Here is a 27,847-nt window from a genome sequence, read left to right as displayed (position 1 = left end):
ATGATTAAGAACAACATTTGAAATCAGAAGGTTGATCTCTGGAGCAGTGGTCATAACGACCTCTCACTGCTGAGTGAGAGTCGTTATGATTCAGATTTTCATGTCTACGGCTCCCAGCAGTTACTCTAGTTACAGTAGGAAAGGGAGGCCTACAGCATCACAAAAATACATACAAAAAATTATTTTTGTCTTTTTTGAGTGCAAATTATTACATTACAAAAGTGACTTTTCTTCAAAATTTAGGAACTTGTTTTAAATAAATAATTCCTTAAAATTTATTTTAAAAAAGACATTTTCTCTGTGTTATAAGTGAAATAATCTGCCAGTGGAACTAATAAATTTTCATCAATTTTAGGGAAGTATTAACACAAAACAAGCTTGTATATTTTGCTGACAAGTTACTTTTATGTTACTTCTGTCTGATTTCAAGTGGACTCTGACAGACCTGCTAAAATAACAAATGTTACTAGATTATAAAATGTCGCAGAAATGATTTTGATAAATGGTAAAATTGTTGTTTTGAGACTGTTTTCAACTAATATTGATATTGATAATATTGATAATTTCATAAGAAGTCATCTCAAATACAAATAAACTTTAATTTTGTAATGAACTCTTAGCACTCACAAAAATAAACGTTTTTTAATATAAGATACTACCTTAAAAAAGTTCAACAAATGACCTGTAAATAACATTTCTGGTGTTATTTTATCCTTGTGGTTTGGATAAAATGTATAGTGAGATTTTATTATTTTTCAAACTAATCAGAATAGATAAAATACATGGTGATATTTTATTATTTTTCAAACGATAAATCCTGAATATAAACATTTAAAAAAATATTCAACATTTTTGAACCAATTAATAAGCTCACAGTTGATTTTTGTGTTTCTATTTTCACTAAGTACTCTGAGATCAAACTGCAGCGGCGTCGTTTGTCCAGCAGGTGGCAATAAAGCACTTTTTATTGAACTGGCTGCTGCTTTAACACTGAAGAAGATCCGTTCTCGGCGGCGGAAGCATGGCGCGGGTTTTGTGCGGGGATGCCTTCCTCCGCTGCGGGCTCTGGAGGTAACAGCAGTGAGCAAGCGTCGATCTAGTGGAGGAGCTCACAATGGAGGACGGCTTTAGCCGGAGAGAGGCTTGCCCGATGAGCAGAGTGTCGGCTGCCGCGGACTTTAGCTACCGGGACTGCGAGCTGCTCAGTTCGACCCCTGGCCGAGGAGGCTACCCTGCCGCGGCCAGGCTGAGCTCTGCGGCCGCGGGGAAGATCGTGGAGCGGAGGAAATCGGCACCGCAAGTGGTCCACCAGCGACATATGCCGAGTGAGCCCAAGAAGTTCCACATACCGAGGAAAACCAAAGAGAAAAAGGGTATGATGCTCCTAATTAATGGTGTTCTATCTGTAAGAGTTCAATTATCAGACAAGAATGTATCCATTCTCGGACACCTCCATCTTTCCTGCAAGTTTGGTTAGCCACAAGGCATTTAGATGCTTATCACCATGGTGTCATTTATGTAACTCTGCTCTTATGTAAAAAGATTATGTTTAGTCTCCAATCTTTATGTTCAGTTCAAAGATTTAATGTTGTTAAACTAGCGGCTAACGGAATAATGCAAAGCTAACAGCTAGCGGTAAGTCGCTTTAGTTACAAGCTTATAAACGTTTTACCATGTGGTAATATTTACTTATTTAAAATTATATCTTATTTTCTTGTTGTAGGTACTAAAATATACTCTGATTTTTACCGTAAAGCTTGTTTTTTGGCTTCATGTAGATTGTAGTTTTTACTAGCTAAAGGGAGGTAACCGCCTCCATGTTTACATTATTATAGCAGTTAGCAACACGAGTATCCAGTTATGGATGCAGCAGCTAATGACAAAACAATATTACAGAATATCTCAAATTCATTTTTATTTTGCTGTACCACAGATGTAATAATAGATAATAGGCAAATAAACATTACGCTAGCCTTAAAATGGATTATATTCACATGGAAGGATGTGAGAAACTAGTTTTGTTGATTTTTTTAAGTAACTCATATAAACAATGTAAGCCATGATTATTTTATTTACCTTGAGGGAAATATATTTTCCTAAGTTTAACTTTGCACGCAGACAAAAACTAATATTATGACCCTGCCTGATAGTATTATTAGTGTGTCTGCTTTGCAATTTTTGCATTTGAGAAATCAAAGCTGCTCCTTATTTTTCAAGGTTTCCCAGATTTGATGACCTTCAGGCATCATATCATCATTTGTCTTCAGTTTACCTCACAAATGATCTGTTATTCAAGTCAGAGAGTTATGAACAGTCAGAAATGTTCACTTTGGTCTTTCACCTGTAGTGATGAATGTTTTTGGTCTTGTTGGAAGGCAAAAGAATCATCCAGACAAGGTTTTTATATATAATTTCAGTTTTTACTTGTTAAAGTTTTAGTTATATAGATTTTTAGTTACATCATTTAATTTATTTTTATTTTTGAAATTGTTTTGCTTATTTCTTTTTTTAATTTTTTATACCAGACCAGTTTTACTGTTATCGGCTTTAGTGGGCACACTACAAATAAGCAAATTTAATGAAGCAAAAATAAATATAGAACTAATCAAATGTATAAAAAAATACAGTACAAAAATATATACATTTTCATTTAAGATAAAAAATAAAAAGCTTTTGACTGTAAATATGTACTACACAAAACTCCACAAGTGGCAGTTTTAGCTTCAACTGATTTAAATTCTGTGAAAAAATCTCCTATTAATCACCTTTTGCTATCTATTAATCATTTAATTAAAAAATAATCAGATCAGTCTCAAACTGTTTTGATGTTCAGTGCAGCACAAACAGCTGAGTTTTTCTCATGATGGTAGAAGTATTTAATAGCTGCAGATGATCAGCTTTCACTAAAGAATGCTGTTGTTGCAGTTTAGTCAATAACATAATAAATGTTTCTTCTTCTTCAGCTCTGTTCCAGTTCGTCTCCACCGAGTCCAGGGAGTATGAGGACATGAAGACCATCCTGACGTCCGGCTACATCGACAGCAACTCTTCAGGTTGCTTCACTTACAGCAACCCTCGGCTCGTCCACAGCGAGCTGCTGGAGAAGGAAGTGAGCAACGACCTCATTGTTGCTTTTTGTTTCACTAGAATCCATCAAAAAGTCTCTTTACTTATCAGCTAAAACAAAAAAGATGTTTTGGTTCAAATATTTTCAGTGATTCCCTGAACATATATAAGCCTTGAAAACAAACAATCTGGTGCTGCAGAAGCAAAGGGATCAGCTGAACTGTTAGTAGCAGGAACACATGATGGACTTGAACTCTGGCGACTTGACAGAAAGGGCTGAAATATACCAAATTAAAGCTGCACCATATATGTTGTCATTACAAAATTCATAAAGCAAAGGCTGGTTAATAACATTTGGTTAATATATTCCAAGTGTTGTGAATAGCTCCACCAGTATAGCAGTATTTCAGATATATAAGCCAAAAAAACCCCCAAAAACAATAATTATCAATATGGACTGAAATGAAATATTTATATCCTGAGAAGTATTTTGGCCATATCGTGCAGCCCTATGTTAAGTGTACAGGATCTTTAAGGAGAGAAATAAACGTGTTAAAGTTAAGAATAGTTTTTGCTCAATTACACTAGTTCCTTGGTTTTTACCTGCTGAGAAAATCGATGGTTTATGTTTCAGTTCGCGGAAAAACGGAGAGAGATGAAAGCAGACGGAAGGACGGATAAGGAGCTGGAGGAGAGCTACTGCTTCCTGATGACTAATTCAGTCAAGGTAGGACAAATAAGCAGCGATGTTTTCATAATAAAGAGAACAAATTCAGCTTTTTCTATTGTCAATTTAATTTTAAGGGTTTTTTTTTTTACTCTTGCAGCTGCCTGTTCTCTGTGAGAAGGGACTAACTGTCGGTCGGAGCAAAAACACAGTGCTGGGAAACCCGAGTAAAGGTAGGAGACATGAATTAATCTAAAGTTTACTGTAATATAGCTGATTGTGGTTCTTGAGGGAATGTTAAAACTTCGCTCCATGAAGTGTATTAACTCAAAATCAGCCCTCACAATAAACCGTCCTTATTGACGTCGCGTCTTTTTTCTATCCTGTTGCATTTTTATCTGCGTTATCCTCGCTTTACACACCAGTAATTTTTGGTTGAGAAGTTGAGCCTTATCCACCATGAATCAGCGCTATTTACGGTGGAAACTTAGTGAGCTTGTCGAGTGCTTATATTTCAAAAGAGAAATGCATAAGGTGAATTTTACGTCTCATCTTGGATTCTGTTTGGACTGTTTCTTTACCGTTATGAGACTTCGCCGCCATCTTTGTTTTTGAATCAGTTGGGTCTGCTACTGGGTGATCAGTGGTTCCCTCTGCTGGATGGTGGCCAAACTACAACACCGAAAGAAGGTTTAAACGCGCGTTATTAGTTAAACCAGGGGTCCCCAAACTTTTTCCTGCGAGGGCCACATAACTGTTCCCTTTTCTGGTCGGGGGCCGGTCTTAGTTTTTCGAGAAAGAAACGTTAGAAAACTTCTGTTGACGGGGGGGAGGGGGAGGAGTGAAACTGTGGACCGGGGGAGAGGTGGGGGGGTGGTTGGTTGGATTACTGCCGACGACATATTTGCGTTTGTAGATAGATTTTTACCCAGAATGCAAATGGAAAAAAACCGTGAGCGAAACGGTGACTGGTACTGACTAGTATATATTCCATTGAGGGAAACTGAGTTTCATATCTGCTCAAGAGCCCCCCCTGGTGGTTGAAGAAAAATCCACATATATATGAAAAAAAAACACTGAACGCTCTCTGGTATTGTTCAGGGGGCCGGATCCGGCCCGCGGGCTGTAGTTTGGGGACCCCTGAGTTAAACCAATGAAAGTTATTTTAGTCTAGTAAATAATTTATTGATTATTTATTTATTTGATTCAAACATGCTTAAAAATCAAATACCAAAATATATATTATATTTATATAACTATTTGTTAGAAAAAGCGGGAGCAGAAGTATAAACGTATTTAATCCTTCCTTTTATATGCCTTACTTTTTTTTTTTTTACACATTATTCTTTATTTAAAGAAAATAAAATATATAAAATAAAGCAAACAAAAATAATAATGGAATGAACATAATATATTTTTATGGGCTTAAACCAATAAAATAAATGGGGATTATGTCATTTGAATGATTTCTGTTACTGACTAGCTTCTTATCGACCAGTGATATTGATCATAGGCATCAAACAAGACAAGATAATTAAATTGCATGATTTCTTTCAAATCTGAATGTCCATCCCATTGGACATCAAGACTTAGGGTATAAGTCCTGATGATAACTAAATATTAACCAAAACTTAATTATCTAGTCTCACCATGCAAAGAAAAAAAAATCTGTAAACATTTTATATCTTATTTGTGGTTTCAAAATTTATTTTATTGCATTTTTTTATTTTAGTTTTTTATAGGTATAAACGTTGGCATTTTTAACAGCTTATAAAAACAATTTAGTTTCTTTATTTTAATTCTGAATTGGAGTCAAAATTAGTTTTGAAGGGTGTCAAAGGTTAATTCCTAACATATGGTAAGAAAGTGATGAATATATATATATATATATATATATATATATATATAAACTATTTCATAGACATTATTTTACTTCCAGCAGGTAGTTTGAGGTTGTGTGGTGTTCAGAATGAGCTTGTTGTTGCAGGCGTGTATCTGTCAAGGTATTCGGATCTGCTGCAGACGAGACCTTTGACCCCTGGGGCGACCGGGGAGCTCCTCATCCTCAAGGTGATGAAGGTAAGCTCCCAGGTGATGCTCGTCATCATCAGCGCCATTTTGTTTCAGTTTTGAGTGTTGAGCAGCGTTTGTTCTCGGGTTTCAGGGAAAGGTGAAGAGCATCTATGAAAACATGAAGATCCTCCAGGACCCGACGCCTCGCTTCGATAGCCACATCGCCAAGAACGCCAGCAAGGTCACGTCGCTCAGCTGCTTCCGCGCCTATGAGCTCACGCAGGTGACTTCCCACAATGCTCAGCTGCTCGTACCGGGCTGAAAGCATCAACCAGTGGTCTCATCTCAACGCCTCGTGTGTTTCTGCTTGTTCCAAACACAGCAATACTTCTACGAGTATTTGTTTGACGAGCTGCGGGAGCGGCCGCGGCAGGTGTGTCCGTGCGCTGTCGTCTCCTTCCACTTTAAAGGAAAAGACGCGCCTCTCTCCGTCAAACCTGCGGCCCCCGCCAGGTACCCAGATCCGGTTGAAACCAGAAGATCTGTCATGATCAGTTTTAAAAATGTGACTGACTCACACTCTGTTTTCACAGAGTGGGGAAAAAAATTATTTTTGAGTTTCTGGTCCTGATTTATCAGGATGTTGAAGTGGAGAATCGATCACTGTACAGTTTTCACTTCATTCGTGGTTAAAATCTGTTTTTTCAGCACATCTAAATTTAATCCCATAAAACTGAAATGATTAATTGTTAACTGGAGTATATAGAGTCTAAAAAAGGCTGTTTGGTGAAGGAAAACAAAACAAACAGTTAGAACTGTAATTAAACCAAAACTGTACAAAAATATATGCATGATTCACTTTTTCTCTCCACTCAACTTTCTATGATGAAAATGTTCAATTTAAAATGAAAAATCTTCTATTTCCTTCCCAGAGCTCCTCAAGTGGCAGTTTTGTCTCCTCAACTCATAATTAGTGCTTAATAAACACTTATTGATGATTTATGAAGTGCTTTGAGGTGAATTAATAACATATATGAGCTATTTATTAAGTGAGCCTTATTGTCAAGTGATACCATTTTTCTTTTATCAGATTAATCGTCAGGATAATTGATTACTAAAATAATTGTTGACTTCAGCCTTGAGCTGTTACAGAAACAGATGAATGATGGGAGGAGCATCTGTAGCAACCGTTGGGTTTAAAAAGCAGTTTAGTTATGTTTTCATTTTGCTTTAGCCAAATGTTCTACCCAAGTCTTACGTTGTTTGTTTTTGGATGTTCTGAAATGTAAATTTGTCCTCTGGGAGTTAATAAAGTATATTCATTCATTCTTATTGATCTTAAAGATAATTTTTAGCTATATTTTTTAAATCTCAGTCTGACGTGACGTCATGGTCTGTTTTTCAGGTCCAGCAGTCAGTTCTCAGAGAGCATCAAAGGTAAACTCAGCTCACCTATTGTCTGCTCTTTAGCTTCAACTCGACCTCACGCGGCGTTTCCTCCTGCCTTCCCTCCAGGGTGCGCTCAGTTCACCGTGTGGACCGGAGATGTGGTGAAAAACGAGCGGGTTCTGCTCCAGATCTCCCTTCGGTCCAGTTCCACTCCCTCTCTGCCCCTCCGGCTGTGAGTCCCACACAGAACACCTTCTGACCTTTGACCTGGTCAAGTTTTCCCCTCAGCATCAGAAACCTAAAGAATTTCGGATTCCTTAGTTAGTTAGTAAATTTTTGCTCGTTCTTTTAGGATGTGCCTTTGAGCCGCAATAAGCAATAAATCAATGCATAGTTTCCACAAGTCTGAACTCGCCACTGAACCGCCATCTTGGTAGGCAAGCACAGCAGAAAGCATAGAAGACCAGTGGCTTTGAGTCCAACAAAATTACAGAATATTGACACTCTTAACCAATGTGCAAGAGAAATACATATCAACAAAATCACTGCTGATCAGGATCAACTTGTATGAGACAGAGAATGCGGCTTGTTTATTGTTGTCATAGCAACTCCATAGCAACTGTCATGACAGTTAGTTACGGATACCTACCAAAATGGCTGTCAGCTTCAAAGTTCCCAGAAGTGTGACGTCACATGTGAACTATGTATTAAATTAAAACGAGTGCATTAATTTTAACTTGGACAGTCGTTAGAGACGCTCCCCTTTAATATCGTTGAAAAGCCGCCATTTTGAGAAACGCTGTTTCTTTTGAATATTTAAAATGTTTTCCAGTTCCATTGGTAAATGTTCTTTAGAAATTAAAGTTTTATTTTTAATCTTTGAGTGGGCATACCTCCATTAATCCATTATTTTATTCTTATATTACTTGAAATTCGTCTCATAATAACATTATCGTTTATCACAGTAACTTGTCACACAATTTATCGTCCAACAGCTCTTGTTATTGTGCAGCAGTAGTTTATTTAAATGCGCTCATTTCTGAAGAACTGTTCCTCCTTCAGACCCGAGAAGTTGGATGTTGACTCGGTTATGATGTTGGATGAAGTGGCCAACCTGGTTCCCTCTGCTGCGTTCTCCTTTAATACCTACCGCAGCAGCAAAGAAGGTGAGCAAACTGCCGCTCAGGGTTTAAATCTTCATTTCTGTCTCTGTTCTCGTTTACGGTGAGTTTTTAAATGTGTGCGTGTGTGTGTGCATGTGCGTGTGTGTGTGCGTGTGCGTGTGTGTGCGTGTGTGTGTGCGCGTGTGTGTGTGTGTGTGTAGTTGTGACTGACGGCTATTACTGCAGCCTGCTGGAGGTGATTGACAGAAATCAGTCCTCCACTAATGTGATGATGCTGCTGCTGCAGGAGCTGGAGACCAAACAGCTGGTGGGTAAAACTCAAAAATTAGAATGTAATGAAAAATATTCAATGTTTTCATAGAGTGGCATATTTCAAACTTTTATTTCTTGCAATTTTAACATGTTGGCTCTTAATAAAGAACAAAATTCAAATTAAAATAGTTTTTTCCTTCTTCAGGTTCTGGTGAATCCGCTCACAGATAAAGGTTTCCTCTTCCTGCTGTCCAGTGTTCAGATGGCCACGCCGACGGGTAAGACATGAACGGGTCGCTGCATGTTATCTGAACACATGGTGGTGGCAGCATCATGCTGTGGAGAGGGATTGATGGGAAGATGGATGGAGTTAGATTTGTTTAAATTGGTTTTGACACTTAAAAGGTGAAAAAAGTTTAACAGGTGTGAATAGTTTTCTATTTTTTCATCGACTGATGGCAGACTGAGCTAATAAATGTTAGCTAGCACTGAGCTAATAAATGTTAGCTAGCACTGAGCTAATAAATGTTAGCTGGACTGAGCTAATAAATGTTGGCTGGACTGAGCTAATAAATGTTAGCTGGACTGAGCTAATAAATGTTAGCTAGCACTGAGCTAATAAATGTTAGCTAGCACTGAGCTAATAAATGTTGGCTGGACTGAGCTAATAAATGTTAGCTGGACTGAGCTAATAAATGTTAGCTAGCACTGAGCTAATAAATGTTAGCTGGACTGAGCTAATAAATGTTAGCTAGCACTGAGCTAATAAATGTTGGCTGGACTGAGCTAATAAATGTTAGCTGGACTGAGCTAATAAATGTTAGCTAGCACTGAGCTAATAAATGTTAGCTGGACTGAGCTAATAAATGTTAGCTAGCACTGAGCTAATAAATGTTGGCTGGACTGAGCTAATAAATGTTAGCTGGACTGAGCTAATAAATGTTAGCTAGCACTGAGCTAATAAATGTTAGCTGGACTGAGCTAATAAATGTTAGCTAGCACTGAGCTAATAAATGTTGGCTGGACTGAGCTAATAAATGTTGGCTGGACTGAGCTAATAAATGTTAGCTGGACTGAGCTAATAAATGTTAGCTGGACTGAGCTAATAAATGTTTCTGTGTTTTCAGAGAGAGGAGAGAACTGGAAGAGGAGCCTTCAGGCCTTGTTTGTTTTCCCGGAGCCCAGAGACGTTTCCACATTCAGTGAGTAAAATAATGAGAGGGAGGAGTTAGATGTTTAGTTCCCGTCAGTGTGAATAGGCAGATACTGTCAGCCAGCTGGACGACTTCTTACAAAATCTTAAGAAACCAGAAGTCCAGAGTCCTGCTAGTGCAGCAATCTGAGTTAAACACAGTGTCAGCGCATCCTTAAAAAGTCTTAAATAATAAGTTGGCCTTAAATGAACTTATTACAGGTCTTACATTATGATGTGGCAGGATTATTTAATCTCTTATTTTCTACATTGCTTTCTGTTTTCTTGCAAAATGTTTCATAATATGCTGAATTAAAAAAACACCATTAAATCTTAACATTGAATACTGACTGAATAAACAGAAAACTGTCCTACTCTCACATTACTAAACTTATACATATTTATGAAATCTAACAAAACTGAAAAAAGAAAGGTGAAAAGAATAAAATATATGAAACAGTTAAGTCCCATGAACAGAGATTCAGCTGAATGCAGCTGCAGATGCAGCTCAGCTGAATGAGCGAAATTAAGCTGATAACTTTAAGGAGGTTGTTTAGTGTTTATGCTTTAGATGTTCCCCTGCTTCAACACACCCCATTCAGATGATTGCAGTTCAGCAAAACCCTGCTAATCAGCCATCAATTGAAATCATGTGTGCTGAAGCAGGAGAACATCTAAAACATGCAGGTCAGTGTGCCTTGAGGACCAGGGTTGGGAAACACTGATCTAAGCGGTGATTACTAGTTAACTGAATGGAGCTAATTTTAATAAAATAAAGCATTAATTGATAATTAAGTTGATGAATTGTTTGCATACTGTGAATACCAAAGCGAAGTGTTGTTTTGTAACTCTCTGTTCCCGCAGCGTCACGGTGTTCCTCCTCGCAGGACAGTTTGCCATCCTCTGCCTCGCCGATGCCGCGCCTCTCCGACTTCCTGCCAGCTCTGCACCACTCCCTGGTGAAAACCCGAGCCAACCCGCCGGCCAACCTCTCTGCTGGTGTGGAGCTGCAGACGCGTGAATACCTCAGCGGCGTGACCGCCGGCAGCGTACGCTCCATCGTCTCTGAGAAGGAAAAGCCTCTTAGCCGCTCGTTTTTAGACCCGTTTCTGAAACCGGATGTGTTTGCAGGTCCAGCCATGCCCCATGACCGAGTATGACTCGGTTCTGGACGAGGAGACCAAGCCCTGCCCGCCCTACCACCGGCCCAACACGGACAGCTACCTGCGCTCCTACCTGGCCAACCCTGCCGCCTACATGCTGTCAGCAGCGCGCGCCAGGCAGGCGGTAGAGACGCTCCTCGGACCCGAGCCAGCGCCGGAGAAAACGCCCAGGAACAACGGAGGCCCGACAGATGCGGCGGGACACAACGTTCAGAAGGTGAACTAACTTGATAGCTTTATATCAAGACAGCCATCTTGGTAGGTATCCGTAACTAACTGCAATGACAGTTGCTACAACAACTATAAACAAGCCACGAGCTCAGAACTAGCTCTCGCCTTGTTCCTATCTACTTAATAAATACATAAGTACATTACAACTAATACTTGGTTACAGTTTTTGAGTACTATACTTTCTTTTTCTTGGTGTGGAAGTCATTGTTCATCTATGCTTTGCGCTACACTTGCCTACCAAGATGGCGGTTCAGGAGGTCACTCCTGGGTCAGACTGTGTATAACAGCGAGAGCTTGATCTTCTCTGGGATTGGTTACTTTCAGGGTTTGTACAGGTTCTTGAAATCCTTGAAAGTCTTTAATTTCATTCAGGTGTTGTCGAGGTTTGGAAAGTGCTTGATTTCTGTATAAAGTCCTTGAAACTGCTTAATATTCAAACTGCACAGTTTTGTAATAAAGTTTCAATAATAACATTTGATCAAAACCCTACATTTAGAAAACGTTAATTACAGTTCTCCAAAGTGTTGTGCCAACAAAGTTTGAAAACTTACCTTGAAAATGTTTGAATTTTCTTTTAGGAAAAATGTTTGAGTCTTTTTTGTCACCAACAGGTGCAGCAGCTGTTGGACCAGATTCTGACTTGTAAGAAAAACGCAGAGGCGGAAGTGAGGAGGGAGGATGGCGATGGTTTGAAGGCGTCGAAGAGGAAGATGGATCAGAAGACGGCGGAGAGAACGCTAAAATACTTCAAGGCGTCTGTGGAAACAGGAAGAGCCGACAGGATTCCAGGTGAACCGAACTTGCAGCTTTTTCTTCTGCAGCACATGAACTGGTATCGCACTGATTTTATGTGTTGTAATCAATGCAATATTATTGCATTTTAGGTAATAAAATAATAATTATATTTTGTTTATTTGCATCTTTTTATGCATTTATGATTTTAAATAAAATAAGCTCTAGTTGTTAAATGAGAAATCTGCAGAATGTGCCAGATTTTATTTTTTCTTTTACCATTAGTTGACGCTCTAATTATGTCACCTGTAGCTTAAGTCAGTTTTAGACTAACTTAGTGTTTTTCAGCTATAATACAGATGTTATGTCATCTCTACCTGTTGAAGTTGTTCCTAAAACTAAAATAGTTTGTCATTTTAACACTTTTTAATACTTTTCCTTTGTTTTGCTGACGATCTAACCATCCTCTGACACTTTTTTTTTTCTGTATTTATTTGTTTTCTGCCATTTTTTTTCCAGTTGGAGGAAACAAAATCTCTTTTGCATCAATAATCACCTCGTTGGGTTTGAAGGACGTGGATCTGAGGGAAGACGGATCCGAAGTAACTGTTAAATTTCTCAGACAGCTAAAAGGTGACAGAACCTTTTATTTCTTGTCTGTGTTCAGTGACTGTTTTTCTTGTCTGAAAGCATTTGGATGAACTAAAAGTTTGATATTTAGCTGATACTTACCTGGTACGGTGATGTTGACAGTATTTTATGCTTTGTCACGGCAGGACTCATAAATGCTGCCAATCAGAACCCCTCTGAGGCGATTGAGGACGTACTGAAGGAGTCGAGTCCGTTCGGTCGGCTGGCCATGAAGCTGGGCCTGCCCACCAACTGTGACATCGACCTGAGGAAGCAGGAGGAGCTGGAGGTAAAACATCATCATTTATGTTTCAGAAATGAAAGATTCAGGCAGAAATCTGTTACTAAAAACAGAATATATCTGGATTTGTTAGAAGAAAAGAGGCAGGCTGTGATGTATCTGGTAAATCAAATGGCCTGCTAAGCTAACTGGGCTTCAATCCCAACCAATCTAACTGGAGTGGGGGGAATTTCTTATTAATGCAAAGGTCAAACCAACCAAACGCTTTGAGCAACCTGTTCACCTCCTCGCCTGTGGGGGCGCTGCACCAAGAACCACTGATGGAAACAACAGTGTCTTGGACCTGATAAGCCTTGGTTCATTATGAAAAAATTAATACAAAAGAAAAAAAATTCAGATTATTGGAAAATGTAATAAGTGAAATAATCTGCCAGCGGAACCAATTTTTTTTTGTTAACATTAATGAATGTTTTACTTCAATCAAGCTCTTGCAGCTTGCAGAAAAAATACTCGTAAGTTAGTTTTGTTTTAGTTAAAGTGTACTAAGATATTTGCACTAAACTAGACCAAAATAAATACATGGTGCAATATTGTATTTTTTGCAGTGTGTTGTGAGTTCAGTCCAGTCTTTTAAAAAGATTCAGATTTAATTATTGATATATTTCAGTTTGATTCGAGTTATGAAACAAATCAGTGAAGTTGAGTTTTTGCTCACACAGATAATAAAGTTTTCTGTCCAGCAGTGATTCAGTTCAAATTCAAATGTACTTTATTTGTCCCAAAGCAAATTAAATGTTGTTGTTGCTCATCTTAATTCAAATTCTCCAGAGTTACTGTAGAGGTGATGGATGTTGGCAGGAAACATCTCCTGTAGCAGTCTGTATTACAACGAATCTGAAGAAGCCTCTCACTGAAGTCACTCTGCTCAGGATTTGGTTGGATATACCAGTTTCCACTTTTTCTTTTTGAAATTTCCTGCTTGATTTTTATTGTTAGTATTGCACAGAAAATATGCTTCATATCGTAACAACAAGATGTTGGACTCAGTTTAATTGAGGGAATTAATTGTAGACTTGAACTCTCCAATAATCTCTGTTACTCAAAGGTTTGAACGATGATGGAAAACAATGTGTGTGTGTGTGGGTGCAGGAGCAGACGGCAGGCAGCGTCAGCAGCCTGGAGGGCTTCAGTCCCGGTTCGCACAGCGGGGAGCCGAACCACCACGGAGGAAGAGGAGGAGGAAGGCTGGGGAGGAAAGCGGCGGCTAATGAAGAGGAGGAGGAGGAGTGGGAGATCCCGTGGGTCCTGATCCCCATCACAGGTCGGTTCACTCAGCGACGCGGCTGAACATCTGCTGCAGATCAGCGCCTCGGCCCACCGGGGATTTCCTCTGATTTAGTACTAACGAGTCGTTTCTCCTCATCCACACAGCAAAAACACAAAATCTTAACTAGTGTTTCTGGTCTCATTTCTACTGAAAATACATTGGTACTCTGCAAATAAGACAAAACTAACTCACAAGTAACTTTTCAACGAGAAATACGAGCTTGTTCAAAGTCAATAATTCCTTAATATTAATTAATATCGGCAGATAGTTTCACTTATTACATGGGAAAATGTCTTGTTATAAGTTTTACAACCTGTCAATGGAACTACAATTTTTTAATCAATATATAAGAATTATTTACTTGCAATAAGCTCATATTACTTGAGAAAAAAAGACTAGTAACTTAGTTGTATCTTATTTCAAGTGTATTAAAATATTTGCTGTAGAAATTAGACCAAAAACACTTTTTAAGATTTTATATTTTTTGCAGTTCACTGCCGAGGTCCCAAATAAGATGTAGACTGTTTGCACTGACTAGTACTTTATTAAACGTTGTTAGGATGCAGACTGAAATGTGAAGCAGCAGAAACGTTGTTAGGATGCAGACTGCGATGTGAAGCAGCAGAAATGTTGTTAGGATGCAGACAGCGATGTGAAGCAGCAGAAACGTTGTTAGGATGCAGACTGCGATGTGAAGCAGCAGAAACGTTGTTAGGATGCAGACTGCGATGTGAAGCAGCAGAAACGTTTTTAGGATGCAGACTGCGATGTGAAGCAGCAGAAACGTTGTTAGGATGCAGACTGCGATGTGAAGCAGCAGAAACGTTAGGATGCAGACTGCGATGTGAAGCAGGAGAAACGTTGTTAGGATGCAGACTGAAATGTGAAGCAGCAGAAACGTTTTTAGGATGCAGACTGCGATGTGAAGCAGGAGAAACGTTGTTAGGATGCAGACTGCGATGTGAAGCAGCAGAAACGTTTTTAGGATGCAGACTGCGATGTGAAGCAGCAGAAACGTTAGGATGCAGACTGCGATGTGAAGCAGCAGAAACGTTGTTAGGATGCAGACAGCAATGTGAAGCAGCAGAAACGTTAGGATGCAGACTGCGATGTGAAGCAGGAGAAACGTTGTTAGGATGCAGACTGCGATGTGAAGCAGCAGAAACGTTTTTAGGATGCAGACTGCGATGTGAAGCAGCAGAAACGTTAGGATGCAGACTGCGATGTGAAGCAGCAGAAACGTTGTTAGGATGCAGACAGCAATGTGAAGCAGCAGAAACGTTAGGATGCAGACTGCGATGTGAAGCAGCAGAAACGTTGTTAGGATGCAGACTGCGATGTGAAGCAGCAGAAACGTTGTTAGGATGCAGACTGCGATGTGAAGCAGCAGAAACGTTTTTAGGATGCAGACTGCGATGTGAAGCAGCAGAAACGTTAGGATGCAGACTGCGATGTGAAGCAGCAGAAACGTTTTTAGGATGCAGACTGCGATGTGAAGCAGCAGAAACGTTAGGATGCAGACTGCGATGTGAAGCAGCAGAAACGTTGTTAGGATGCAGACAGCAATGTGAAGCAGCAGAAACGTTAGGATGCAGACTGCGATGTGAAGCAGCAGAAACGTTTTTAGGATGCAGACTGCGATGTGAAGCAGCAGAAACGTTTTTAGGATGCAGACTGCGATGTGAAGCAGCAGAAACGTTGTTAGGATGCAGACTGCGATGTGAAGCAGCAGAAACGTTTTTAGGATGCAGACTGCGATGTGAAGCAGCAGAAATGTTGGGATGCAGACTGCGATGTAAAGCAGCAGAAACGTTTTTAGGATGCAGACTGCGATGTGAAGCAGCAGAAATGTTGGGATGCAGACTGCGATGTGAAGCAGCAGAAACGTTGTTAGGATGCAGACTGCGATGTGAAGCAGCAGAAATGTTGGGATGCAGACTGCGATGTAAAGCAGCAGAAACGTTTTTAGGATGCAGACTGCGATGTGAAGCAGCAGAAATGTTGGGATGCAGACTGCGATGTGAAGCAGCAGAAACGTTTTTAGGATGCAGACTGCGATGTGAAGCAGCAGAAACGTTTTTAGGATGCAGACTGCGATGTAAAGCAGCAGAAACGTTAGGATGCAGACTGCGATGTAAAGCAGCAGAAACGTTAGGATGCAGACTGCGATGTAAAGCAGCAGAAACGTTTTTAGGATGCAGACTGCGATGTAAAGCAGCAGAAATGTTGGGATGCAGACTGCGATGTAAAGCAGCAGAAACGTTTTTAGGATGCAGACTGCGATGTGAAGCAGCAGAAACGTTTTTAGGATGCAGACTGCGATGTGAAGCAGCAGAAACGTTGTTAGGATGCAGACTGCGATGTGAAGCAGCAGAAACGTTTTTAGGATGCAGACTGAAATGTGAAGCAGCAGAAACGTTGTTAGGATGCAGACTGCGATGTGAAGCAGCAGAAACGTTGTTAGGATGCAGACTGCGATGTGAAGCAGCAGAAACGTTTTTAGGATGCAGACTGCGATGTGAAGCAGCAGAAATGTTGGGATGCAGACTGCGATGTAAAGCAGCAGAAACGTTTTTAGGATGCAGACTGCGATGTGAAGCAGCAGAAATGTTGGGATGCAGACTGCGATGTGAAGCAGCAGAAACGTTGTTAGGATGCAGACTGCGATGTGAAGCAGCAGAAATGTTGGGATGCAGACTGCGATGTAAAGCAGCAGAAACGTTTTTAGGATGCAGACTGCGATGTGAAGCAGCAGAAATGTTGGGATGCAGACTGCGATGTGAAGCAGCAGAAACGTTTTTAGGATGCAGACTGCGATGTGAAGCAGCAGAAACGTTTTTAGGATGCAGACTGCGATGTAAAGCAGCAGAAACGTTAGGATGCAGACTGCGATGTAAAGCAGCAGAAACGTTAGGATGCAGACTGCGATGTAAAGCAGCAGAAACGTTTTTAGGATGCAGACTGCGATGTAAAGCAGCAGAAATGTTGGGATGCAGACTGCGATGTAAAGCAGCAGAAACGTTTTTAGGATGCAGACTGCGATGTGAAGCAGCAGAAACGTTTTTAGGATGCAGACTGCGATGTGAAGCAGCAGAAACGTTGTTAGGATGCAGACTGAAATGTGAAGCAGCAGAAACGTTGTTAGGATGCAGACTGCGATGTGAAGCAGCAGAAACGTTGTTAAGATGCAGACTGCGATGTGAAGCAGCAGAAACGTTGTTAGGATGCAGACTGCGATGTGAAGCAGCAGAAACGTTAGGATGCAGACTGCGATGTGAAGCAGCAGAAACGTTTTTAGGATGCAGACTGCGATGTGAAGCAGCAGAAACGTTAGGATGCAGACTGCGATGTGAAGCAGCAGAAACGTTAGGATGCAGACTGCGATGTGAAGCAGCAGAAACGTTAGGATGCAGACTGCGATGTGAAGCAGCAGAAACGTTTTTAGGATGCAGACTGCGATGTGAAGCAGCAGAAACGTTTTTAGGATGCAGACTGCGATGTGAAGCAGCAGAAACGTTGTTAGGATGCAGACTGCGATGTGAAGCAGCAGAAACGTTTTTAGGATGCAGACTGCGATGTGAAGCAGCAGAAACGTTAGGATGCAGACTGCGATGTGAAGCAGCAGAAACGTTTTTAGGATGCAGACTGCGATGTGAAGCAGCAGAAATGTTGGGATGCAGACTGCGATGTGAAGCAGCAGAAACGTTTTTAGGATGCAGACTGCGATGTGAAGCAGCAGAAACGTTAGGATGCAGACTGCGATGTGAAGCAGCAGAAACGTTAGGATGCAGACTGCGATGTGAAGCAGCAGAAACGTTAGGATGCAGACTGAAATGTGAAGCATCAGACTGGTTTCTTCCTCCAGGTCTCTCTTCGGAGCGATACTCGCAGCGGGAGAGGAGCCTCCCACAGGACCCGCGTTTCCAGCACTGCGACTCGGCCACCGGCGTCACCGTGACGACCAAGTTGCCCAGGAGGAGCCCTGCCCCGTCTCCGGAGCGGAGCCCCCCTCCGTCCTACCCGTCCCCCGAGGCCACGCCTCCTCCCTCCCCCTTCCAGTGCTCGTCGCCCATCCCCAGCCCGCCGCCCTCGCCGTCCCAGTGCCCCTCTCCCGACCCCAGCCCACCGCCGTCCCAGTGCCCGTCCCCGGACCCCAGCCCACCCTCGTCTCCGCTCACCTGCCCCTCGCCGCTGCCCAGCCCACACCCTTCCCCCACCTACTCACCGTCACCTGAGACCAAGCCGCCGCCCTCCCTGCGGCGTCTGCCCGCTAACGAAGTGGAGCCTCCTAACGAGCTGCAGGTTTCCCCCAAGGAGTTTCCAGGTAACATTCTGCAACCTGAGCTCGGCTCAGCTGCTGATCCATCTTTAACCCGTCCAGAACCTCCAGAACAGAATCGTTCTGTTTCTACTGAGGAAGCAAATTATTTATCTTGACCTTTGACCTGCACAGTGGAGCAGTTTATTTTAGGGTCGGGGCGATATAAGCATCTCATTTAATTCATTGGGATCAAGAAAGTAATTTTGAACTTGAATCAGTCAATATCAATAATTATTGATTAGCTTTTTGTTTTAAATATCTGAACTACTGCAAACTACTGATGTGACCTTTCTTGTTTTATCCAGTTTTCCATAATGAGTTTTATATTGTAAAGCAGTTATGAAGTAAAACTTTAAACTGTTGTTGCGCCTGCAACAGGTCGTTGCTAGGTAACCAAAGAATGAATGAGTTGCTAGGTAACCAGAGTGAGAGAGTTAGGAGATTCCACCAACCTTGCTAAAGCCTTTCCTCTGCCTACATCTCCCAGAATGCTGTGCGGTTCAGTGGAAACTATTAAATATTTCCACTGAACTCCAGTCCAATACGACCAATATAGAAAATATTGGTTGTATTTTCTATTGATACTGATCACATGTTTATTGCAATATAAATTGTTATTGATTTGTTCCTTTCAGAATCCAAAAACACAACATTTCGCCAAGTATTTTTTGTCTAATTTCTAGTGCAAATATCTTGTTACACTTAAAGTAAGACAAAACTAACTTTCAAGTAACTTTTCAGTAAGTTATAGGAGCTTGGTATATGACAATAATTCATATTCCTTACTAATGATTTTTTTTAAATTACTGGTGCAATTGGCAGATTATTTTACTTATTTCAACATGTATTAAGTGGAACTAGAACTTTTTAAAATCCATATTAAGGAGTTATTTACTTAAAACAAGCTCTTATATTTTGCTGAAAAGTTACTTGAAAGCCAGTACATGTTAAATAAGACAAAACTAAGATATTTGCACTTGAGACTGGACCAAAAATACTTGGTAAAACTTTGTGATTATGCAGTGTTTTGTCAAGCCACACACAGAAACGATTTCACTCACCAACATTTAAATGTCAGACGGGAAATCTCATAAAATCTCAAGATCAAATGTTGGTTCGGCGTAAACAAACATGGCTGACTTGGAAGAAGCAATGGTGATGGTTTGTGGACTATTTTTAACAAAGAGAAGAAAAAATAACGTGTAATTTCCCTTCACTTTGTGTTGTTCTGCCTCTTAAAATTGACTTAAGTTTGTTTTTGTAGGTGTGAATACTTTTTTTAAGTGATTTCACTCATTGTAAACTTGATCTGTTGCCTTCAGGAGAGTCGAGTAAAACTGAGCTGAAGGTCCAGCAGAAGGAAATTAAAACGGACCCATCATTGGTTCCTGCAGAGACGGATCCGTTGTCAGTTCTGCCTCCAAGAATAAAATCTTCCCCGTCCAAATCTCAACGAATGCAGGAATCGGCGGGAGAGGCAGAGACGTTGGTGAAAGTAAAGGTTGCAGCAGCAGCAGCAGCAAAAGAAGAAGAGGAAGTTCGTCTAGAGGAGGGATATGAGGAGGTTGCTGAGCAGAACCAATCAGAACTGAAGGAATTCAACAGCGGCTCGTTTGGCCGTCCTGTCAGAGACCTGGACAGCGTCGTAGACAAACACCTGTCGGAGTTTTCCTCCGACCTGCAGCTCCTCCTGCAGGATGAAGGCGTCAACTACAGCCTTCCCCCACTGCCGCCGGCGCCGCTGCCGCCGTACGCATCGCTGCCGCAGTTCTCGCCCTACGTCTCCTTCTACAACCCCTGCCCTCCAGTTGCCGACTACGTCGGCTCGCTGCACGACAGCATCGTCAGCCTGCTGGCGGCGAGCGAGGACCGCAAGGACCGCAGCGACCCGACTGCAGTGGCTGTCAAGATTCCTGTCGACGCCGCACTGGCAAACACTGTCAGCGACTTTGTGGCCAGCGTCAGAGCAGGGAAGGCCTCAGCGGGTCGGACCGCCGCTACCGAACAGTTCTCTGACTGTGACCCAACCTCTGGTTCTGGGTCCGCCTGGGGTCGCGCGGCTCAGCCTCAGGACGGCCCCGCGGTTCGGACCGTGCTCTGCTCGGCTGCAGAGGAAGGCGGAGAGACTCTGATGGGTGTGGACTGCACCGTAACCGTGTCAGGATTTGGTTCTGGTTCTGAAACCCAGCATCCAAGGGTCGCCAGTCCGAACCCCGCCTCCGCTTCGGTTCTGAAGCCCGGCGCGGCGCCCGTCCCTTCAACTACACACATCAGCTCTGTGATTGACCGGCTGGAGCCGAACGTCTTACACAACCTGGCGGAGATCCTGAAGGACATCAAGAGGAAGACGCCGCAGTTCTACGTCCACTGCCCAGAACCGGACGACCCGGTCTGCAAGGAGGTCAGGGTAAGCTGGACGACAAAATGTCCCAGAGGTTATTATGATAAACGATAATATTGTTGTTTTGGGATAATTTTCTAGTAACATAATGGTAACGGCACAATGATAATGTCAGAAGACTTTGTCAAAGGTCCATGAACTTTAAATTCTAACAAACATTTAACACTGGAGCTGGAAGACATTTTAAATATACAAAATAAATAAACAAACAGAAATGACAAACAGGTTCACAATCTTGGTCAGACATGTAAAAACAACTTCAAATTATTCAGTCAGTGAAATGAGCCTCGAGTTTGACACACGTGGTTTATATGTTGTTTGCGTGTTGCTGACCTGCAGGAATATCTGGTGAGCCTGGGCAACGTGCATCAGAGCCCGGCGGACTTCCTGCACCAGGACAATACGGAGAACGGCCTGCTGGTCATCATCAAGAACCAGGACATCGCTGGACACGTTCATCAGGTACCGTAATGGACCCACATGGTGCGGAAAAACACACCACAGTGAGATTCAGGCTGTTTTCACACCTGATAGTCCAGTAGACTCAGTTCAGTTAGGAACCAAAACTGCAACATTTGTTGCAGTTTCAGTTGGTGCGATTTCACACCTCACTGAGTCAAACCAACCAAACTACTTGAAAAAACTGTTCCCCCCCTCGCTTGTGGGGGCGCTGCTCCAAGAACTAGTGAAGGAATCAACACAAAATCACTGAACAAGACACTGAGCGTAACTTCCTTCTTTGCAAAATAAATGAAAATGGAGTAGCATGCAGCTAGCTAGCTAGAGTTAGACGTGAGTAGATGCAACTACCTGGCTGCAGCTACTTACACAACTACCAATGCTGCTACTTGCGTCTACTAAAATGCTAGCTAACTAGCTAGCAAGCTTGTTAACTAGAGTTAGTAGGCTTGATTAGGTGCATCTAGCTAGCAAGCAGCTAGTCATGTCTACTAACTCTAGTAGAGCTGTAGTTTCCATGTTCAGCTGATGTATACAGTGCAGTAACCATGCCTGGTGTCCATGTCAGATTCCAGGCCTCATGTCCTTAAAGCGACACTCCTCTGTGGTGTTTGTGGGCATCGACTCACTGGACGACATCAAGAACAGCAGCTGCATCGAGCTGTTTGTCTCCGGAGGCTGCATCGTCTCTGACGAGCTGGTCCTCAACCCGGACGTCATCACTCACAGTACGTAGAGAATCAGAATCGGTTTTGTTTTTGTTGTGTTTCCATGTGCCGTTCGTTACGGCTGATGTGTTTTACTGCAGATCGATTGGCTGCTCTGCTGATGCTCCTGGAGAAGCACAGCTCTCCAGAAAGTCTCTGGAGGTGGAAGATCCATTGCAAAACCCACAAAAAGCTGAAAGAGCAAGCCAGGTACACAGTATAACTTAATGTGTAGCTTTCAAAACGACGCCTCAAGCACAGATTCATTGACTCAAACCTTTAAAGGAGACCTATTAAGCTTCCTTGAACAGGTTAGCATCAATCTTTGAGTTATACAAAATGTCTGCACCACATCTTTTTGCACAAAATCATTCCTAGACAATGAGATGTTAGTCTGCTCAGTTTTCTTTTAAGGTGTCCAAATAAGCTGCTGCTGGCCACGCCCCCAACTCAATCTTTATTCTCCCATGTGAAAATGACTGCAGACAGATGTGCAGTTATACAACCGTAGAGTTTTCTGCACAGCCAACTGGAATGTAGCAAGACATTTTGGGATCGTAAGTCAACAAGAAAACACTTGTCTTTTCCAGCAGCCATTGTGCAGCACATGAGAGGTAAAACCAGCTCATCTAAGTGCTGGAACTCTGCTGGGGTTTCTAGGTAACAGGAAAAACTCTGCTGGGGTTGCTGGGTAACAGGCGGAACTCTGCTGGGGTTGCTAGGTAACAGGCGGAACTCTACTGCGGCTACTAGGTAACAGGTGGAACTCTGCTGTGGCTGCTTAGTAACAGCTCAGTGGTTTGTGACTTAACATTCAAGAGATTTTTGAAAAAGCTCACTTTCCACACACCCAAAAACATAAATTAATTGCGCTTGGGTTGTTTTTAGAAGCAGTTGAAACCAAAATGGAGGAAAAAAATTTGCAAAATATGAATTTTGTATAATAGGTCCCCTTTAAATAGTGGCTTGTGTTGCTCTGCTTCTGCAGAAAGATTTCAGATTCGATGACCCAGGTTTGCATGATGTTTGTCTGTTCAGGTTCCGGAGGGATGCAGCCAACCTGCTGGATCTGCTCTCGGCGTACCAGAAGCGGCAGATCGTAGAGTTCCTGCCGTATCATCACTGTGACATGACAAACCATCAGTCGCCGGACCTCGACTGCCTCACCGAGCTCCAGGCCCGATACACGCAGTTCCGACACACCGTCTACCTCACTGGTACAGCAACCGCCCACAGTTCAGTATTTTTACTGTAGCAAAAATACACTGCTTTTTTGACTTTTAAAACATTTAAAAATTTTAAACATTTTAAAAAATGTTTTTCTGGAGTTATAAATTAAGTAAAATGGTTTTTAAAAAATACAGTGGAGCATTAATCAGCTTCAAATGACTGTTGTTTCAGTGAAGATTTCATATCATTAAAGTTGCTTTATATCCAGCAGTCTTCAGCTAATGCGCTAGTAGTGGAGCTAATTTAGCGCTTTAGCTAACTTAATGTGTAGCTTTCTAATGTGTATCTGTGTTGAAACTGTGTTTGAGACAGTAGAGAGCAATATAATATCTAAAGGTGTTATAGCACATGCAAATTATGTCAAAATTAATTGGTGTAGTATTTAAAGGGCAAATATAATTTGAATTGAACTTAGAATTTAAACTTGATTTAAAAACTATAAATAACATCATATATTTATTTGAAGACAAGAAAATTGGTTTTGCGTGAATGGATGAGCGACTTATTTCCAAGTCACGCTGATGATTTGGTAGAGAAAACTTTGACCAAACAGCACGTTTGAGAACTTATGAGAAATTTTTGGATTATTTGCGAAGATGTCTATGAATATAACTGAGCACCATCAGATTTTAAGCTTCTGGAGGTTTAACAGATGTTCTCCAAACCTCAGGAACAGGTACTAATTGACAGTGATTTTTTAATTTAATTTCTAAACTCAGAGCACTCCTTCGATAAGTTTCCTGTCTACTCCAACGGGGGCATCATCGTGGCCGGGATGGAAGAAATCGAGCTCAGCTTCAGCCGGCTGGTTGGCTGTCTCAGCGTCAAGGACAAGCAGTTGTTCCTGGAGGATCTGCTCGCTCCCAAAGGTCGGTTCCTGCTGCTCCAAACCTGGCCTCCTGAACCTAAAACTTTATTTTAGCCATGCTTTGACATCAGTATAAATCAACTTTATCAATGAATTGAATTATTGGTTTTGGAAGGTTTAATTTTAGGAAAATCTGGATTTTTTCCCAATGTGCGCTCCTTGGATTTCTGTAGTTCAGTGATGTCAGAGCGGCCATCTTGTTTAAGAGTTTCTGTTTATTTGGACTTTGAATTCAGGTCAACTCTGCAACGGAGTGTTACGTTTATTTTTTTAAATGGAGAATAAAATCATCTAGATAAAGTTGAAATTTCATAAGAACTCCAACATGTTTTTTAATGACTTATCACGCGAACAAACTTGATCACGTGTGATTTTAGTTGAAATTCTTATTTAATGGAAGCACCGCAATTGAGAAATTGTGACATTAGTGGAGTATCAATAAAGTTTTCCACACATTTATACTGGAAACACAGCTTGTCAGATATTAGAGAACTATGTAAATATTTATCTCACTTTAAAGCAGGGGTGTCAAACTCTTTTTCATTTTGGGCCATCCTGAATGTTCTTAAAGGGCCGGTTGTGCCAGAATGTTTGGACGATTAATAAATATCTGTCTAAATCATATTGATCATGGAATAAAACTTGATACCAGACTGAGGCAGCAGAGTAGAAGAAATACTGCCACCTGCAGGTTGGAGTTAGCATTCCATAATCTCATTGTTTTTGATCATTTTTGTGGAAATTTGCAATAAACTCATCATTATGTATAGTGCGAAAAAATGCAAGGATCTGTTGATTTTGCGTGAATTTTGGCGATCGTAGAATTGCGAAAAACTGGAGGGACTGATGTAATGTTCCAATAAAGGATAAAAAAAAACTGTTTTGATTTGACTGAAAAAATAATATTTTAGTACACAACTGTTATCTAGATGATTCTATTTATAGGTCGGTCACAATAACAAACTTTGATGGATGATAAATTGTCCCAGACGTTATTGAGATAAACCATAACATTGTTGTTTATTAAACAATAAGATCAATAAACTTCAAATTCTAATTTACATTTAACACTGAAACTGGAAGACATTTTAAACATCCAAAATAAATAAACAAGCAGAAATGTCAAATGAAATGAGTTATGAAGTCTCTGCAAATGAAATTGTCCTTCAAAATATGAGCTAATTGAGACCAAAACACCAAACTGAAAACTTTTACCATGCAGTTTATGGTAGAAAGAGAGAAAAGAGAAAAACAATAAATCATGGAAATGGAAATTATCAGGCTCATTTTGATTTATCATGTGATTAATTGATTTATTTCTGCGTCCCTCTGGAGTCTAGAGGACCGAATGAGAAGCTCAGGTGGACCGGATTTGGCCCCCGGACCTTCAGTTTGACACTAATTTTAGTGTCGCTCCTGACCTTCGTTGTTCTGCTCCGTCTTCAGGTCTCGGCCGACAGTCTCTGTGTACCGCTGCTGATCGCCTCCATCCCGTTGCCGATAGCAACCAGACGCCCGGCGTCCTGCCCACCTGGCCCCTCGCTCCCGACCAGTTGGCTCCGGACGCTGGCAGCGAGCCTGTTTCCGCGGCGACCAACAGAGACATGGAGGTGCTGCAGCAGGCCATCAAGGAGATGCGGGCGGAGCGCCTGAAGCAGCTGCAGCAGCTGCGGCTGCAGCAGCAGCTGCTGGAGCTGCAGGTGGAGTCAAGCGACGCCACCCTTCCTGCCGCTGCCGTGGAGGGGGGTCACGTCACACCGCCCATGGACCGGGCGGCACTGCCGGAGTCGGTCCGGGTCACGCCCAGCAGGAAGGCGGTGACGGCGACGCTGGACTCGATTCACTCTGGACTGCAGATGGAGACGTGGGAGGACGAGAGGACGGTGGACAGACGGCGGCCCACTCCCACTGATGGACACTCGACACAGAACCACACAGAACCGTCCAATCAGAGCACAGCTGCTCGGTTAGCTGATCCAAACGGGCCGGACTTCGACCAAGAACCGGAGCGACGACGAGAACCTGACCGATCATCAGGCTCTCCTGAAGAGGGCGACGTCTCCAGGTCAGTTAAAGGTTCCTGTCCAGGTCGGATGGGGTCAGAGGTCACAGGGTTAGATTCTAAAGTTGACTCAGACGTAAACAAAGATAAAGTAAAAATGTCAGAGGTCAGAGCTTTGCAACAACAAAGGACAAACACTTGATTAACTAATTTACTTTAAAAAATTAAAACTGGAACAGGAAGACATTTTAAATATCCAAAATAAAAAAATTAAAAAATTAACTATGGCTAAAATGATTAATCAATTTTTGAAATGATTACCAAATTAATCAATTAAGTAACTGGACTTAAACCAAAAAACGTACATTTGATCAAAGAACAACAGAGCAGTTTAAGCCAAAACTACAAAAAAATGTAACAACATTTTGCACTTAAGATAAAAATAATCTGTCTGTAAAAATGTTTCATCCAGAAATCCTCACGTTGCAGAGGTTTAGCTCCACCTGGTTCAGGTACTATAAATATCTTTTAAGTAGCTTTTGCTTTCCAGTTACTAATCAATGAATCAATAATAGTTTTTATCAGAATAAATCTCCTGGTTTCACCTGGTCATGTTTTCTCCTGCAGATCCTCCCAGTCCAACCAGCAGCTGCCCGTCCGCGCCGAAGCGGCTCCCCAGGGCAACGCAGAGTCCCGGATCCCCGTCTTGATGTACCGGGATCAGAACCAGTCGGGTCCAGCTCTGTTCGGCCAGCCGCCGCAGCGGAACGTCGGCCTGATTCAAGCCCCCCAGCTACCCCAGTTCCACGGCCAGCATTTCCACACCGGACCCTTACTGGGAGCCCTGCGCCCGCTAGGGGGCCTCCGTGGCATCATGGCCCCCCCGCCCATCTGGCCCGGCGGCCTGGCTCCCGCGTCCAACCCCCTGGTCTGGGGCCTGCAGCAGCCGGGCGTGGACCTCCTGAGCGGGTTCTACGGCCCTGCTGGTCCAGGCGGGAGCGCGTACCGAGGCGCCCGGCCGGGCGGAGGTTTTAACAGGATGTAGAGGAGAGCCGGGTCTGTTGATCCGGAAACGGTTTGAATACAAAAAATAAAGATTATTATTGTTATTATTATTATTATTATTACTAAACAACCTGAGGGTTTCAGTCATGACTGTTTACAGAGTCAGAATCAATCCGGATCATTTCAGGAAACACTAAGCAAATAAATGAGCAGATGTAAATATTTACCAGCGTGTAAATAAGCAAAAGTTTTCAGCGTTTTTGTTTGATGAAGAGCGCAGATGTTTTCACTGTTTGACGGACACGAGCTGCTGGAAACTCAAACCACAGGACATGGGGCTGCCTTAAACCAGTGGAGAAAAAGAAGAAGTCATTTTCCGTGCTGAATGTTTGGTTTGGTGCACTGGGAGCTGTTTCTGTTCTGTTGCTGTAGAGAGGAAATCTGTAACAAATGGTTTTAACTTAAATCAGTTTTTATGTTTTGTTTTTTTTCTATATCAGGTTTTTGTATTAAAATCCCATGAAAACAGAAATACCTTTTTCTTTCCCTCTGTTCAAAGTGTTGAAGCATCTTGAGGATGAATGATTTGTCTACAGGAGGAAGAGGAAAAGGACCCAGGTAACCCCAATCCCACACCTGATCACAGCAAGCTACTACTTTTTAATAAAGTACATTTTCTGTAAAAATGTATGGTTACTTTTAAGCAGTGTGATTATGTCCCAGTAAATGTCAACTAGAGGTGCTAATGATTATCTAGTAATGGTTCATTAGACTATAATGTAACAGATTTGAATCAAGTAATAACCTATACTCAGGCTAGTGGTGCT

At 41.9% G+C, this 27,847-nt stretch overlaps 1 protein-coding gene across 1 annotated transcript; it reads left to right on the top strand.

Annotated features, from left to right (window-relative positions):
* Window positions 1-996: 996 nt before the first annotated feature.
* tasora (transcription activation suppressor a) lies at window positions 997-27,552 on the top strand. The gene is made up of 28 exons (XM_014972453.2): window positions 997-1,373; window positions 2,964-3,109; window positions 3,701-3,793; window positions 3,894-3,966; window positions 5,721-5,812; window positions 5,898-6,029; window positions 6,129-6,259; window positions 7,152-7,183; window positions 7,262-7,367; window positions 8,198-8,301; window positions 8,460-8,566; window positions 8,717-8,789; window positions 9,639-9,713; window positions 10,568-10,752; window positions 10,835-11,083; window positions 11,709-11,886; window positions 12,349-12,462; window positions 12,606-12,748; window positions 13,850-14,021; window positions 17,893-18,351; window positions 19,671-20,755; window positions 21,089-21,211; window positions 21,777-21,936; window positions 22,017-22,125; window positions 22,954-23,132; window positions 23,865-24,014; window positions 25,460-26,078; window positions 26,643-27,552. Exons 1-28 carry the CDS (start codon window positions 1,115-1,117, stop codon window positions 27,058-27,060), a joined length of 5,766 nt encoding a protein of 1,921 aa, XP_014827939.2. The 5' UTR covers window positions 997-1,114; the 3' UTR covers window positions 27,061-27,552.
* Window positions 27,553-27,847: the final 295 nt, after the last annotated feature.

Source organism: Poecilia mexicana, unplaced genomic scaffold (assembly GCF_051168715.1).
Source record: "Poecilia mexicana isolate PSO_F unplaced genomic scaffold, ASM5116871v1 scaffold_5, whole genome shotgun sequence".
In the NCBI taxonomy this organism is placed as follows: Eukaryota; Metazoa; Chordata; class Actinopteri; order Cyprinodontiformes; family Poeciliidae; genus Poecilia; species Poecilia mexicana.
This window is presented reverse-complemented; position numbering and strand designations above follow the sequence as displayed.